Here is a 14708-nt window from a genome sequence, read left to right on the forward strand (position 1 = left end):
CATCCAAATGGATTTTGATTTTAAATTTAGCATTCAATTAATTAGCCTTAACAATAACAAATCAGGAAACTTGAGGTGTATATTATATCTTGACCCTTAACCGCTTATTGCAAGACGAATATAAATATTGACTTTGCTGGGAAAAAGATGAGCATATCAAATGAATCGTAGGTACAAGATAGATGAATTGATGACAGAAATAGATATAAATGGGAATGATCTAATAGCCATTAGAAAATTATGGTTGCTAAGTGACCAAGTTTGGGAGCTAAATATTCCAAGATACTTAGCTTTTAGAAGTGACAAACAAAATGGAAAAGGAAGTGCAGCCCTGGTAATAAAGGACAGGGCAAAGGACCTTAATACAGTAGGCAAATCAGTTTGGTGCTAAGAAAAAGCAAGGGGCAGAAAACATTGATGAGTGTTGTCCATAGGCCCCTCAACAGTTTTGGTAACACAACCAGGAAACTAGACAAATATCTAACAAGGGTAATATAATAATCTAGTGGGACTTTAACCTACGTACTCCATATTCTGGTCAAACCAAATTAGCAGTAATAGTATGGAAATGAATTCATGGAGCAGAATATACAGGAGCCTGAGGGCACATAACACCAGACTCAAGGACAGCTTCTATCCCACCGTGATACAATGAGATGGACTAAGGAATAAATGCTTTAATCGTTCCCATTGCAAGCTATTCTCAAAGACCCTAATGTTCAAACTACCTTGTTTGACCTTACACCTTATTGTCTACCTGCAATGCACTTCCCTGTAGCTGTGACACTTTACTCTGTATTGTTATTGTTTTTACCCTGTACTACCTTTGTACTAACTCAATGTATCTGCACTGTGTAATGAATTGATCTGTGCGAATGGTATACAAGTTTTTCACTGTACCTCGGTACAAGTGACAATAATAAACCAATACAAGATGGTTTTCTAGATCAATTATGTTAATCAACAGGGAAAAGGCTACCTTAGGCTAAGTACTGTGCAATGAGAAAGGATAATTAATAATCTTGTACTTCTGGAACCTTTAGGAGAGAGTGGTCATAAGCCTATAAGAATTTTCACAATAAGGCTTAAACTAATTTAGATCAATCCAAAACCAAAGTCTCAAATGTAAACAAAGCAAACTACAAAAGTATGATGTGTAACCTGATTATGGTAGAATGGGTACATAAAAAGGTAATGAAGGTAGACAAGAAATAGTTAATATTTAAAAAATTAAGACATAGTGAGAAGTTTAAGGCACATAAAATCAAAATGTAATCTATGGCATTGTGATCCAACCATTCTGATAAAAGGAATTAGAAATATTAGATGTTTGGAATTCTCCATGCCAGAAAACTGTAGAGGCAGAGTAAATGAATCTAGTCAAAGAGAGTAACAGACATTTAAACTACAAGGTAGCCAAAGAGTAGGGAGAGATCAAGAAAGCAGTGTTCAGGCCAAGATCGGAGAAGCCATGGTCTTACTGGCTGGCGGAGCTGGCTTAAGGGGCCAATTACCCAACTTCTGCTCCTGTTCTTTATGTTCTTATGCTAAATGGAAAAAGCTAAAAAAAAGTAAATGATAACAGGGAAATGAGAAAACTCTTTACTTACTTTGGAGGTTAGGGAGGTTCAGCTTGTCACTAAACACTCTAACAAACTTCTACAGATGTACTGTTGAAAGTATCCTGACTGGTTGCACCATGGTGTGGTACGGCAATTCAAATACACAGGAACATAAGAAGCTGCAGAGAGTAGTGGACTCAGCCCAATACATCATGGGCACATCTCTCCCCACCATCAGTAGTATCTACAGGAGACGCTGCCTCAAGGCGGCAACATTCATCATCAAAGATCCCCACCATCCGGGACATGCCATCTTCTCACTGCTACCATCCAGCAGGAGGTACAGAAGCCTGAAGTCCCACACCACCAAGTTCAAGAACAGCAACTTCCCTGCAACCATTTGGTTCTTGAACCAATCGGCATAATCCTAATCACTACAACACTATGACCGCTTTGATCACTTTGCACTAAAATAGACCTTTGTTTTAATTTAAATTGTGTTTTTTCCTGTAAAAATTGGGGACAATGCATTTTTCTTGTGAATGCTGCTTATACGATGTTATATGCCTGTGATACTGCGAGTAGGCTTTTCACTGCACCTGTGCGTACATGCACTTGTGCATATGGCAATAAACTCAACTTTAACAAAATTAGAAAACAAGATTGGGGGTAATATACTGGGGTGGACTAGGATTGGTCAATGGACTAAAAACAGAGATCAAGAATAAACATTTCATGTTGGAAGTGTAACTAGTGGGGTGGTGCCGGGTCCCACCTGCTCACAATCAATAGCAATGATTTGAACGATGGGAACAAGTGTGAGATGTCCAGGTTTGCAAATGATAGAGATGAGGAGCAATATGACTTGCGAGGACTCTGTGGGGATACAGACATGTGAAGTGCATAGCTGAGGAAATGGCAGATGGCATGCAAGGTGCAAACACCAAAGCCATTCATTTGGGTGGAATAAATAGTAAAGCAAAGTTTTTTTTTAAAGAAATAGTCAGAAGTGTTAGTGTTCAAAGCAATCTGGGGTCGCTGTTCATAAACATGCTGATGCATAAAGTAATTAGGAAGACAAGTAGTTGGCATTCAATGCAGGAGGGTTTTTAGTGCAGGATTAAAGGCATCTCCCCAAAATTATATGGAATTCTGGTGACACCACATCTAGAACATTATGTACACACGTGGTTGAAGAGATATTAAGTAAACAGGGCTTTATTCCAGCATTTAGAGGAACAAGAGGGGATTTCTGAAATAAACAAAAGTTCAGTGGGTTTGCCAGGGATCAAGGATGGTATTTCCACTGGATGGACTGTCTAAGACTAAGAATCCCAGTCTCAAAATAAGGGGTGAGTTATGTATATTCCCATTTCTATTTCTTATAGAAAAGGCAGAACAACAAACTTCCTTGCTTTTAGCAAGGATTTAGTCAGACTCTTGCCAACAAATGGAATTCAAAATTATAAAAATGTACAGTGGTAACAGAAGACCATGAGTGATTTCATTTGTTTCAATTTGAGTGATATCTTATAATACAAGTCCCAAAAATAAAATGTATTTTGAAATGTGGCAATAAAATAGCCATTGTAACACACAGCAGAACTTATTAGATGGACAGCTGAACTATACAACCCAATAGTCTTAGCATCAAGGACACACAAATTCACAAAGGCTTCCACTTAAACTTGTGTGGAACTATCCCATGCAGAAAAAGAGAAGCCAAATTTTGGAGCACATCATTGTACATCTACCCACAATTAGTATGTTTTGGAAACGTGATACGTGCAAATGTCAGTGGCATGATGCTGAATTATGAGGACAACCTGTCACTGGAGACAGGAAAAGGCGGGGATGCTCCGTGGACCAGGCAGCAGCGTGGCCCCCGATACCAGCCGAGCGGAACAGCTGCAGAGACAAAAAAATTGTCTGCAGATGCTGAAATCTGGAGCAACACAAACAAAGTGCTGGAGGAACTCAGCAGGTCAGGCAGCATCTATGGAGGGAAATAAACAGTCGACGTTTCGGGCCGAGAACCTTCACCAGGACTGGAAAGGAAGGGGGCAGAAGCCGGAATAAGGAGGTCCCGCAGTGTTTCCCCCGCCGCTGTGACGGCGCCGGCCGCCCAGTGAGCGGGGGCCCGGCGGGACCGGGGCAGGTGAGCTCTGCCCGCCGCCGGCTGCTCCCTCCGCACCCGGGCCCCCGGGCAGCGGGCGCGGCTGGGCATCTTACCCGGAGACCGAAGGCTGGGCTGCGGTTCCCCGCCGCTCTTCAGGGCCGGCTAGTGTGACGGGAAGGGAGGGAGGGTGGGTGGGGCGGCTCCCGGCTCCGCTCACGTCCTGCAGCCCTGAACCGCTGGAAGATGGAGGCGGCCCCGGCCCGGCGCGACTACAGCGTCTCGGCGCGGCCAAACCTCGAGCGGCTCTCGGCAAACGCAACATTCAAAACACGGGCTTCCCCTTCGCCTTCCCCGCAGCTTCCTGACAGCGCGGGAAAGTGGGAATTTTAGGCTCTAAACCTTAAACGGGGCGGCGAGGAAGTGCTGCAGAAAGTGACTTGTACTCACTCCCTCCCACAAAGGGCATCGACCTGAAACATGGAGATGTTTACTCTTTTTCTTTGGTCATAAACAAGAGCAGGAATAGGGTAATCGTCCCCAGGAGCCTGTTCAGCAAGATCGTGGCTGATCCAAACTTGCCCATCAACACCACTTTCCTACTCCCTCTCAACTCTCTTGTAAAGTTAAACGTCTGTCAATTTCTGCCTTGTCAATAACCTGGCCTCCACCACTCTCTGGGAGAGGAAACCCCAAAAATTCATGACACTCAGTAAATAAATTACCAAATCCCTGTTTTAACAAGCAATCCCTTATGCTGAAATAAGAGGGAAGGTCCTCCCAGCATATCCTGTCAATCTTCCTTAGAATCCTGTTAGTTTTAATAAGATAATTTCCCATTATTCCAAACACCTGTGTATCTACACACCAGCTCAACCTCAGATGTCAACTTTATGCCTGGAATCAACCTTCTCTGCGCTACCTTCAATCCAAGTAAATCATTCTTTAAATGCAGAGAGAGAAAAAAAAATCTTGTGCATAATACACCTGGTGCAGTCTCACCAGCAGTAAAGTTGCATCAAAACATACCAACTTTTTTTGGTATTGGAATTAGTTTATTATTGTCACTTGTACTGGGGTACAGTGAAAAGCTTGACTTACAAACCGATCGTACAGGTCAATTCATTACACAATGCAGTTACATTGAGTTAGTACAGAGTGCATTGATGTAGTACAGGTAAAAACAGTAACAGCACAGAGTAAAGTGTCACAGCTACAGAGAAAGTGCAGTGCAATAAGGTGCAAGGTCACAACAAGGTAGATCGTGAGGTCATAGTCCCTCTCATTGGATAAAGGAACCGTTCAATAGTCTTATTACAGTGGGGTAGAAGCTGTCCTTAAGTCTGGTGGTGCGTGCCCTCAGGCACCTGTATCTTCTACCCAATGGAAGAGGAGAGAAGAGAGAATGTCCCGGGTGGGTGAGGTCTTTGATTATGCTGGCTGCTTCACCAAGACAACGAGAGGTAAAGACAGAGTCCAAGGAGGGGAGGCTGGTGTCTGTGATGCGCTGGGCTGTGTCCACAACTCTCTGCAGTTTCTTGCGGTCCTGGGCAGAGCAATTGCCTTACCAAGCTGAGATACATCCAGATAGGATACTTTCTATGGTGCATCTGTAAAAGTTGGTGAGAGTCAAAGGGGACAAACCAAATTTCTTCAGCCTCCTGAGGAAGCAGAGGTGCTGGTGAGCTTTCTTGGCCATGGCATCTACGCGAATTGACCAGGACAGGCTGTTGGTGATGTTCACTCCCAGGAACTTGAAGGTCTCAACCCTCTCGACCTCAGCACCATTGATGTAGACAGGTGCATGTACACCGCCCCCTTTCCTGAAATCAATGACCAACTCTTTTGTTTTGTTGACATTGAGGGAAAGGTTGTTGTCATGACACCATTCCACTAAGCTCTCTATCCCCTTCCTGTACTCCGACTCATCGCTGTTTGAGAGACGGCCTACAACAGTGGTATCATCTGCAAACTTGTAGATGGAGTTAGAGCAGAATCTGGCCACACAGTCGTGAGTGTATAGGGAGTAGAGTAGAGGGCTGAGGACGCAGCCTTGTGGGGCACCAGTGTTGAGAATAATCATGCCGGAGGTATTGCTACCTATCCTCACTGATTGCAGTCTGTTTGTTAGAAAGTCCTGGATCCAGTTACAGAGGGAGGTGTTGAGTCCTAGGTCTTGGAGTTTGGTGACAAGCTTGCTCGGGATTATAGTATTGAAGGCAGAGTTGTAGTCAATAAACAATAGTCTCACATAGGTGTCTTTACTGTCCAGATGCTCCAGAGCTGAGTGTAGAGCCAGGGAGATGGCATCTGCTGTAGACCTGTTTCGGCCATAGGTGAATTGCAATGGGTTCAGGTTGTCTGGTAGGCTGGAGTTGATGCAAGCCATGACCAGCCTCTCAAAGCACTTCATGATGGTGGATGTCAGAGCCACTGGTCAGTAGTCATTGAGGCATGTTACCTTGCTTTTCTTTGGTACTGGGGTGATAGTGGTCATCTTAAAACAGGAGGAGTTTTACTCCACCTCTTGTAATAAAAGCCAGCATTCCGTTAGCCTTCTTAATTACTTGCTATACCTGGATTGCTAGCTTTTATGTTTCATGTACTAAGATCACCCGATCTCATTACAACATGTTATAGTCTCAGTGCATTTAAGTAATTAGTTACTTTTTCATTCTTCTTCCAAAGAGGATAACATCATATATAAAATACTTCATCTGCCAATGTCTTGATCACTTACTCATCTATATCCCTTTGCATTGTTCTGTGTCCTCCCCACAACTTGCTAATCATCCTATCTTTATATCATCAGAAAGTTTGGCTGCAGTACTCTCAGTCCCTTCTTCAATGTCATTAACATTGATTGTAAATAGTTGAGGCCCCAGCACTGATTCTGCAGCACCACTAGTTACTGATTGCCAATCTGAAAATGACCCATTTATCCTAATTCTCCATTAGCCAATCCTTTTTCCAATCCCATATTGCCCCTAGCCCCATGCACTTTTATCTTGTGCAGTAACCCTTCATTATATGTCTTCTGGAAGTCCAAATACAGTAAATTGTCAATGATCTGGCACCCTCGGGACTTTGGTGGTGTCCAACTAGTAGATTTTCTGGACTATTGGATGTGATTACTATAAATGACCCACTTTTAATTTGTCTTTTTTTACATGTGACAAAGTAGTACGATAATATTATTTTAGTAAACCAGGCGGAAAACAAAACATGTTGAATTTAAAGTGACCATGGGAAGTGGGGCCATGGTGAGTTTAGAAGCACATGGGAATAGGGCCCTGATGAATTTAAAGGGAGTGTGGGAACAGGGATCAGGTGCTTTTAAAGGGTGTATGGGAAAAAGGGTCCTAGTGAGTTTAAAGGGGCTTGGTGAGTCAGGTGTCAAACCATTAGGATTTCCGAACAATTGGATAGATTATAATAATTTTATTCAATGTTACATCTGCTGGTTTCCCTTTATCCTCCTTCTTGTTACGCCACCCCCCCCCCCCCCATGTTTACTGCAAAATTCCACAAAAAAGGCACTGTGTGGTTGAAAATTGGCTGAATCTGTAATTTTGCTCATATTTCTGAGTTTTTTTATTGCATGTTGGGAAATTAAGTTCCTGCCCTTTTGGCATCTTTTCTCAGATGTAAAACTTCCCTAAATATGTCATTGGTAATGCAATCCCCAAAATCCATTTCAGTATGATTTTCAAACACATTGGTCTGAAAAATGATTACTCATAAAATAACCGGCATATACTAACTAGTTTTCTTTGAAACTGTGCTTGTATCAAAAGGGCCAACACTCAAAATGCATTCTTTAATCTCACTGAGATCTGTGACCTAATGCATCCTCAAATACATCCTGAACTGCCTTGTCCATGGAGGTCAGGGTCATGATCATCTCACTTCCAAGCTGCTGGATCATTCCAGGCTGCTACTGCTGGTTTCTGCCAAGTCTCAAGAGTTTGCTGCATTATCCAAACTATATTCAAAAAGAGAAGGCTTCATCTATATTTCTTTGGTGCACAGAAGTTGGAAGAGCAGGATTGAGCATTGAAACATAGATAATATGATGGTCACTTGGTCCATTTGCTATTTCAGTACTGTATTCCCTGCTCTCTTTATACCCTTTTGTGCCTAGTAGTCTGTCTATCTGTCTGTCTCCTTCTTAAATGTGTTGAATGACTTGGTATCCACAGCCTTCTGTGGTGTGGAAGCAGATACGATAGTGGCATCAAGAGGCCGCTAGATAGACACATGATTATGCAGGGAATGGAGGGATATGGGTCATGGGCAGGCAGAAGAGATTTAGTTTAATTCAGCATCATGTTCTGCGCAGACATTGTGGGCCAAAAGGCCTGTTCCTGTGCTGTACTGTTCTATGTTCTAAAATTCCACAGGCTCATCACCCTCTGGGGCGAAGAAATTTCCTTCATCTCTGTCCTAAATGTATCCTGTATCTTGAGATGACACCTGGTCATTTCCCTATATTTAAAACTCCAGTGGATATAGGCCTAGGCTGTTCAATCTTATCTCATAGAGCAACCTGCCCATTCCAGGAATTGGTCTAGTTAATAGAACATAGAACAGTACAGCACAGGAACAGGCCCTTCAGCCCACAATGTTGTGCCAAACCAATTACAATGCCCTTCCCCGAACTGCCTCTAATGCATCAACATCCTGCTTTAACTAAAGAGACTAATACTGAACAGTACTCCAGATACAGTCTAACCATTGCCTTATGTAACTGAGGCATAACTTCCCTATTTTTGTATTTAATTCCCCCAGCAATAAATAATAACATTCTGTAAGCTTTCTTAATTACTTGAAGTACTTGCATTGTAATCTTTTGCAAATCAGGCACTGGGACACCCATATATCTCTGCAACTCAACATATAGATAATGTTTTTTTATCTTTCCTGACAAAATGGATAATTTCACATTTCTCACATTATACTCTATTTATCCAATTTTTACCCATGCACTTTACCAACCCATATCTCTTTGTAGCCTCCTATCTCCTCTTAACAACTTAACTTCACACCTATCTTGTGTCATCAGCAAATTTACACCTTTTGTTCATCCATGTTATTTATATAAACAGTTAAAAGTTGAGGCCCCAGCACCACTTATTACTTTTTATCAATCACAGAAATTCAAGACAATCTACGATCATCTTCTCACAAGAGTAGGCATGACCAATAAATGCCAACCTTGCCAACAACATCCATATTACTATGTTTTTTTTAATTAAAGAGCTGACACACCATCAAATTCCAATACACATTTTAAATAGTGGCAGAATTACAGATACAAGCAGATGACCTTGGATCTTGGCCATCAGCCATGGAATAGAGAATGAAAATAAAACTTTATTCCTTTCTTCATATGCAGAAATTCCACTCGTGAGGAATGCAAAGACTCTGCCCCAGACAACAGAATTCTCAAATAATAAAGCTGACATTAATACTTCAGCAGAGAGATTGTGGGTGAAGGTGGTGCGAAAAAAGTTTTTCTGAAACAAAAAGGCAAACAAATCTTTGTCAGCCAAACTGGGCCATGACACAAGTGCACGTGGTGCTCTGTGATGCAATATTATGAGAAGTAGTGTAAAGCTGAAATCTTCGCAGAAAAACCTGTTCCACAACTAAGTCGTGGTCTCCTTTTGAAAACCAGGAAGGCAGACAACCAAGTAGCCCTTCATATTCGGAAGCCCGGTGGTAATTCAATACCTATAAACTCGGCAGGAATAGGCTTCCCTAAACTTGCAGAAGACATTGCTGCAAACAAAACAGAAGTTTTTAAAATATCATGCTGAATAGAAACCAAGAGTGTGAACAGGTTTATCGATGTAGCTTCTTTTAGCTGACCACTAAGATCATCCAACTTGCTATTCTGGCTATAATTCATCACTTCACAGCTGGCTGGGAAATTAAAAGGCTGCTGAAAGAAAACAGAAAAATTGAACAGTTTGGTTTATTTTCTGATACTTGCTGTTCTCCAAATGGTGGCCTTGGAAAGAATCAATAATTGAATAGTTTTCTGGTGGCTGTGGTTATCAATTGGTGGCATTTGGACCTGGCTCTAACCTTTACACCATGCTACCTTGAACCAGATTCCTCGACCACGCCAGAGTCCCAGATATCTTCAAAACTTCAATTAACTCACCCTTCAACCATTCTAAATTCCAGGGAATTCAATGCCAAGTTGTATTATCTCTCCATGTAAATTAATGATTGAGGTTTGGGTATCATTCTGGTAAATCTACATTGTGCTTCCTGGGGGACAAAAAGATCCTTCCAAATATGTGATGCCCAGAATTGGTCACAGTGTTCAAGGTGTGATCTAACCAGGTCTTTGAATAGGTGTAGATTAACCTCTACTTTGTAGTGCTCAATAATCGAATGGTTCAATTTAAAGAGATATACATTTGTATCTTGCTTTGTGCTCAGGATGCGCACCCAGGAATGAGAACACTAATAGAATCCATGCTCAAAGTTGTTATATCTCCAAATAACAATTATTCCAAATGTGTTGGGTCCAGAGCTGCTCAGGTGTGAACTAACTAGTTACTCACTATTCCAAATGCAAATAAATTATTGTTCTTCCATTGTCTTCCATTGTCATTGGGTAAAAATCCTGCAAGTCCCTTCACAACCTGATTGAGAGATTACCTTAATCACAAGGACTAGAACAGTTCATGGGGGATTTGCTTGAAATGCAAATTTGCCAATCCTCTCGATAGAGTTGCCATTTTATATTTCCTCTGGGGCAGAGCAAATTTTGGAGCCAGTAGGTGGGATCTTACAGGGGTTGTTTGGGTGAGATTCTTAGCAGGGAAAGGAACTCCTGCCAAGTGGAAGCCTTTAAAAGTGTGATGTCAAGAGTTCAGGGCCTATATGTTCCTGTTCGGGTGAAGGGCAAGGCTGGTAGGTTTCAGGAACCCTGGTTGACAAGAGATATTGAGGCTCTGGTTAAGAAAAAGAGGGAGGCATACACTGTGCATAAGCAATTTGGAACTAGTGAATCTCTTGATGACTGCAAGAAGTAGGAGTGCACTTAAGAGAGAAGTTGGGAGGGCAAAAAGAGGATATGAGAAGGATCTGGAAGGCAAGGTGAGGCAAAATCCCAAGAGATTCTATTGGTATATTAAGAGTAAAAGGGTAGCTGGGAGAGAATAGATCCCCTTAAAAATCAACATGGCCATCTGTGTGTGGAACTAAAGGAAATGGGAGAGATATTTAATGAATATTTCTCTTGAGATTTTTACTGTGGAGAAAATGATGGCGGCTAAGGAAATGAGGGAAATGAGTGGTGGTGTCTTAGATCACATATAAATTATCAAGGAGGGCGTATTGGAGGCCTTAATGTGCATTAAGGTGGATAAATCTCCAGACCCTGACCTGGTGCATTCTTGAACCTTGTGGGAAGCTAGAGAAGAAATTGTGGAGGCCCTTGCAGGGATTTTCGCTTCATCTCTGGCCACAGGTGAGGTTCCAGAGGACTGGAGACTGGCTAACGTGGTACCATTATTTAAAAAGAGTAGCAAAAAAAAGCCAGAAAACTACAGGCCGGTGAGTCTGACTTTGGTGGTTGGTAAATTGCTGGAAGGTATTCTGAGGGACAGGATCTATCAGCATTTGGAAAGACAGGGTCTAATTTGGGACAGTCAGCACGGCTTTGTGCATGGGAAGTCACGTCTGACAAATCTCTTGGAGTTCTTCAAGGAGGTAAACAAGAGGGTAGGGCAGTGGATGTTGTCTAAATGGACTTTAGCAAGGCCTTTGACAAGGTCCCTCATGGCAGGCTAGTCTGGAAGATTAGATCACATGGGATCCAGGGGGAGATAGCAGATTGGATTCATAATTGGCTCAGTGGTAGGAAGCAGAGGGTGATGGTCGAGGGTTGTTTCTCGGACTGGAGGCCTGTGTCAAGTGGTCTGCCACAGGGGTTGGTGCTGGGACCTTTGTTGTTTGTAATTTATATCAACAATTTGGATGTAAGTGTACAAGGCATGGTTAGTAAATTTGCAGATGATACTAAAATAGCTGGTGTAAACAATGTAGAAGGTTATGAAAAATTACAGGGGGATCTTGATCAGCTAGGTACATGGGGCTGAGGATTGGCAAATGACTTTCAATCCTGATAAATGTGAGAGAGTGCATTTTGGGAGATCAAACCAGGGTAGGACTTGTACAATGAATGGTAGGGCCCTGGGGAGTCCCAGAGGGACCTAGGAGCGCAAGTGCAAAGTTCACTGAAAGAGGCGTCTCAGGTAGATAGGGTGGTGAAGAAGGTGTTTAGTGCACTGGCCTTCATCGGTCAGGGCACTGAGTATAGGAGTTGGAAAGTTATGTCGCAGTTATACAAGATGTTGGTGAGGCCTCACTTGGAGTATTGTGTAGAGTTTTTAAGTCACCCTGTTGAGATGTTATTAAACTAGAAAGAGTGCAGAAAAGATTTACCAGGATGTTGCCTGGACTTGGGGGCCTGGGCTACAAAGAGAGGTTGCTTAGACTAGGACTTTATTCCCTGGAACATAGGAGATTGAGGGGTGACCTGATAGAGGTATACAAGATCATGAGGGACTTGGACAGGGTGAAAGCACATAGTCTTTTTCCCAGGGAGGACGTCCTAAAAACAAGAGGGCACAGGTTTAAGATCATAGGTGAGAGATTTAAACGGGATATCAGGGGCAGCTTCTTCACACAAAGGGTGGTGCATATTTGGAATGAGCTGCCAGAAATATAGTGGTTGAGGTGGGCACATTAGCAACATTTAAAAGCTATCTAGATAAGTACATGGATAGGGGAGATTTAGAGGACTATGGGCTAAATGAAGGCAGATGGGACTAGCTCGCTGGGCAACACAGTCAGCATGGACGAGTTGGGCCGAAGGGCCTGTTTCCATGCTGTAAGACTCTATGACATTGTTCTTGGTTATCTTGTCATGGGCTTAACCACGACTGAGAATAGAAGCTCAAACCAAATCCTATTTATACAAGACAAACCTCATACAATTACATGCACACCCTTAGTGCTCTGAATGTATTGTCTTTAATATATTTTTGCCTACCATATGGCTCCTGCACAGTGCTCCCCTAGTGGCTGCAACATTGCTGTGAGTGACAGCTGACCATAATGTGGAAACTGTGGGTGGCTTTGCAGGACATTCTCAAATAGATCTGGGCTTGGAAGCCCAGCTCTAAGACTAACAGCACTGGCAGTCTGAGCTGGCATGGACACTGGCAGAGTGGCAGTGGTGAGATCGGGAATGCTGTCATCTTGAGAGTGCACAGTCAAATTACACTCCAAGCAGCCAGTGCCATTTCCTGTGGAGCGGGACCTCAGCATTCCTAACAATGTGCTGGGAAGACAAGTCACTGCATGACTGTAGCTGGTTGAGCTTGTATGGTAGGCTGCTGAACCTCCTAGATGGAATTTTGAGCTTCCACTGCAGTACTTGAATGTTGGATGGTCTTTGTAATAGAATCTGAAGCACTGGTGCTTCACACTGGTCCAAATGAATGAATAAAAAAAGAGCCAGCTACCACTTACATGCTGGAAAGGGTGGCTGCAGAATCCTGTACACGATTGTAGAGGGGTGAGCAGGAACTCAGAAAACAAGAGTCCAAATGAGTAAAAGCAGTACAGGAAACGGTCCTGGTGAGTTTAAAAAAGAGCACAGGAAGCAGAGGCCTGGTGAGTTTAAACAAACATTTGGTTTGGACAAAGAACAGTGGAATTTAGAAAGTTTGTTCAGGGTAAGTCAAATAATAAGTATTTTAAGTATATAATTGTACTTTAAATATAGAGTTTATTATACTGCCATAAATTGAGTTAATCCAAGAAATAGAAGTTTGGGGGCACTTCAGACCTATGGAATACAAATCCTGTGCCATGTGGGAATTCCAGAATGCATCCTGTGTCCTGGACAAATCTTTCTTTGGGTAGTAACGTGGGATTGATGATGACTTGCTTCCACTCTGGTTTAGTGGGTTCGGAGGTGACTAATGAGGCCATTGTGGGGATCGCAGAATCTTCCAGAGATGGGGCTGGTGGTGACCAGTGGGACACGTGGGTGGGTAGTTTGTGAGGTGATCTGTTTCTTCAGCAATTCACACAGGGTCACTCTATGAATGGCCTCGGGGTTCTTTGTATCACTCAGAATGTTCCTTCTCCGCTTTGAACAATCAAGAGCCAGAGATTCCCAGGAGTCAATGGGGATGTTGCGTTTCTTCAAGAATGCTCTGGACAATTACCAGTGCAGGGAGTGTCATCAAGTGGAGGAACTGGAGCTCTGGGTTTTGGAGCCTGAGAAATATGTTACAGATTAGGTTACTATTGGTGAATGTCCCTTTAAGACATAGCACAGTTGTGTGTGTGTGTGTGTGTGTGTGTGTGTGTGTGTGTGTGGCGTGATTACGACAAATACAGGAGATAAGGACATGCTGATGTTTTGGTTCAGTCAGAGTTAGAGAAAAGAGAGGGAGAGAGACACCCTGCCTGCTGGTCTCTGTATAGATGGATGAAAAACAATAACTGTGTCTGTCACTGCAATCCACGTATGGATTTTTGGAATAATCCAGTGGAGTCCTTTTTGTTGTTAACCTGTAGAAGGAAACAGGTATTTGTGTGGACGGCCACGTCTTGAATGCCTTTGGGGTGGCAGATACTTCGGAACAAAGCAGTGAAGATCATCAGTGACTGAGGTGTCGTATGGGTTCCATCATGGAACATTTGGATTTCATAATTTCTCTCTATTTTCTCTCTACATTTTCTCTTCCATCAATGGTGGTTTTGCAGAAGCCTTTGCTCACGTTTCACCTTACGGCTTGCTGAACTGAACTTTGAGAACTATTCCTGGACTTGGAGTTTGGGAATTTGCCACACACACACTTCGAGTTTAGTTTTTGGGGTTAATGTTTAAGATCTAACTTTTTTTTTACTTCTAACATTATAACATTTTTACTTTTATTTTTCTTATTATCATAAGTAGTTATTAATAAAATAGCTTCTAACACTTA

The 14708-nt window shown here is 42.5% G+C and overlaps 1 protein-coding gene across 5 annotated transcripts in view; it reads right to left on the bottom strand.

Moving 5' to 3' along the window:
* The window catches only part of LOC127568530 (uncharacterized), a 44171-nt gene extending 39852 nt beyond the window's left edge, over nt 1-4319 (bottom strand). For 4 of the 5 annotated variants that reach the window (XR_007956019.1, XR_007956020.1, XM_052012392.1 and 1 more), the window contains exon 1: nt 4129-4319. Coding sequence is in view for 2 of the 5 variants with exons in the window: in XM_052012392.1 (XP_051868352.1) it covers nt 4129-4147 (19 nt within the window). In the remaining 3 variants the exon portion in view is untranslated. The other variant, XM_052012393.1, reaches the window with a different exon arrangement.
* Nucleotides 4320-14708: the final 10389 nt, after the last annotated feature.

Source organism: Pristis pectinata, chromosome 3 (genome assembly GCF_009764475.1).
Source record: "Pristis pectinata isolate sPriPec2 chromosome 3, sPriPec2.1.pri, whole genome shotgun sequence".
NCBI classification, from domain to species: domain Eukaryota; kingdom Metazoa; phylum Chordata; class Chondrichthyes; order Rhinopristiformes; family Pristidae; genus Pristis; species Pristis pectinata.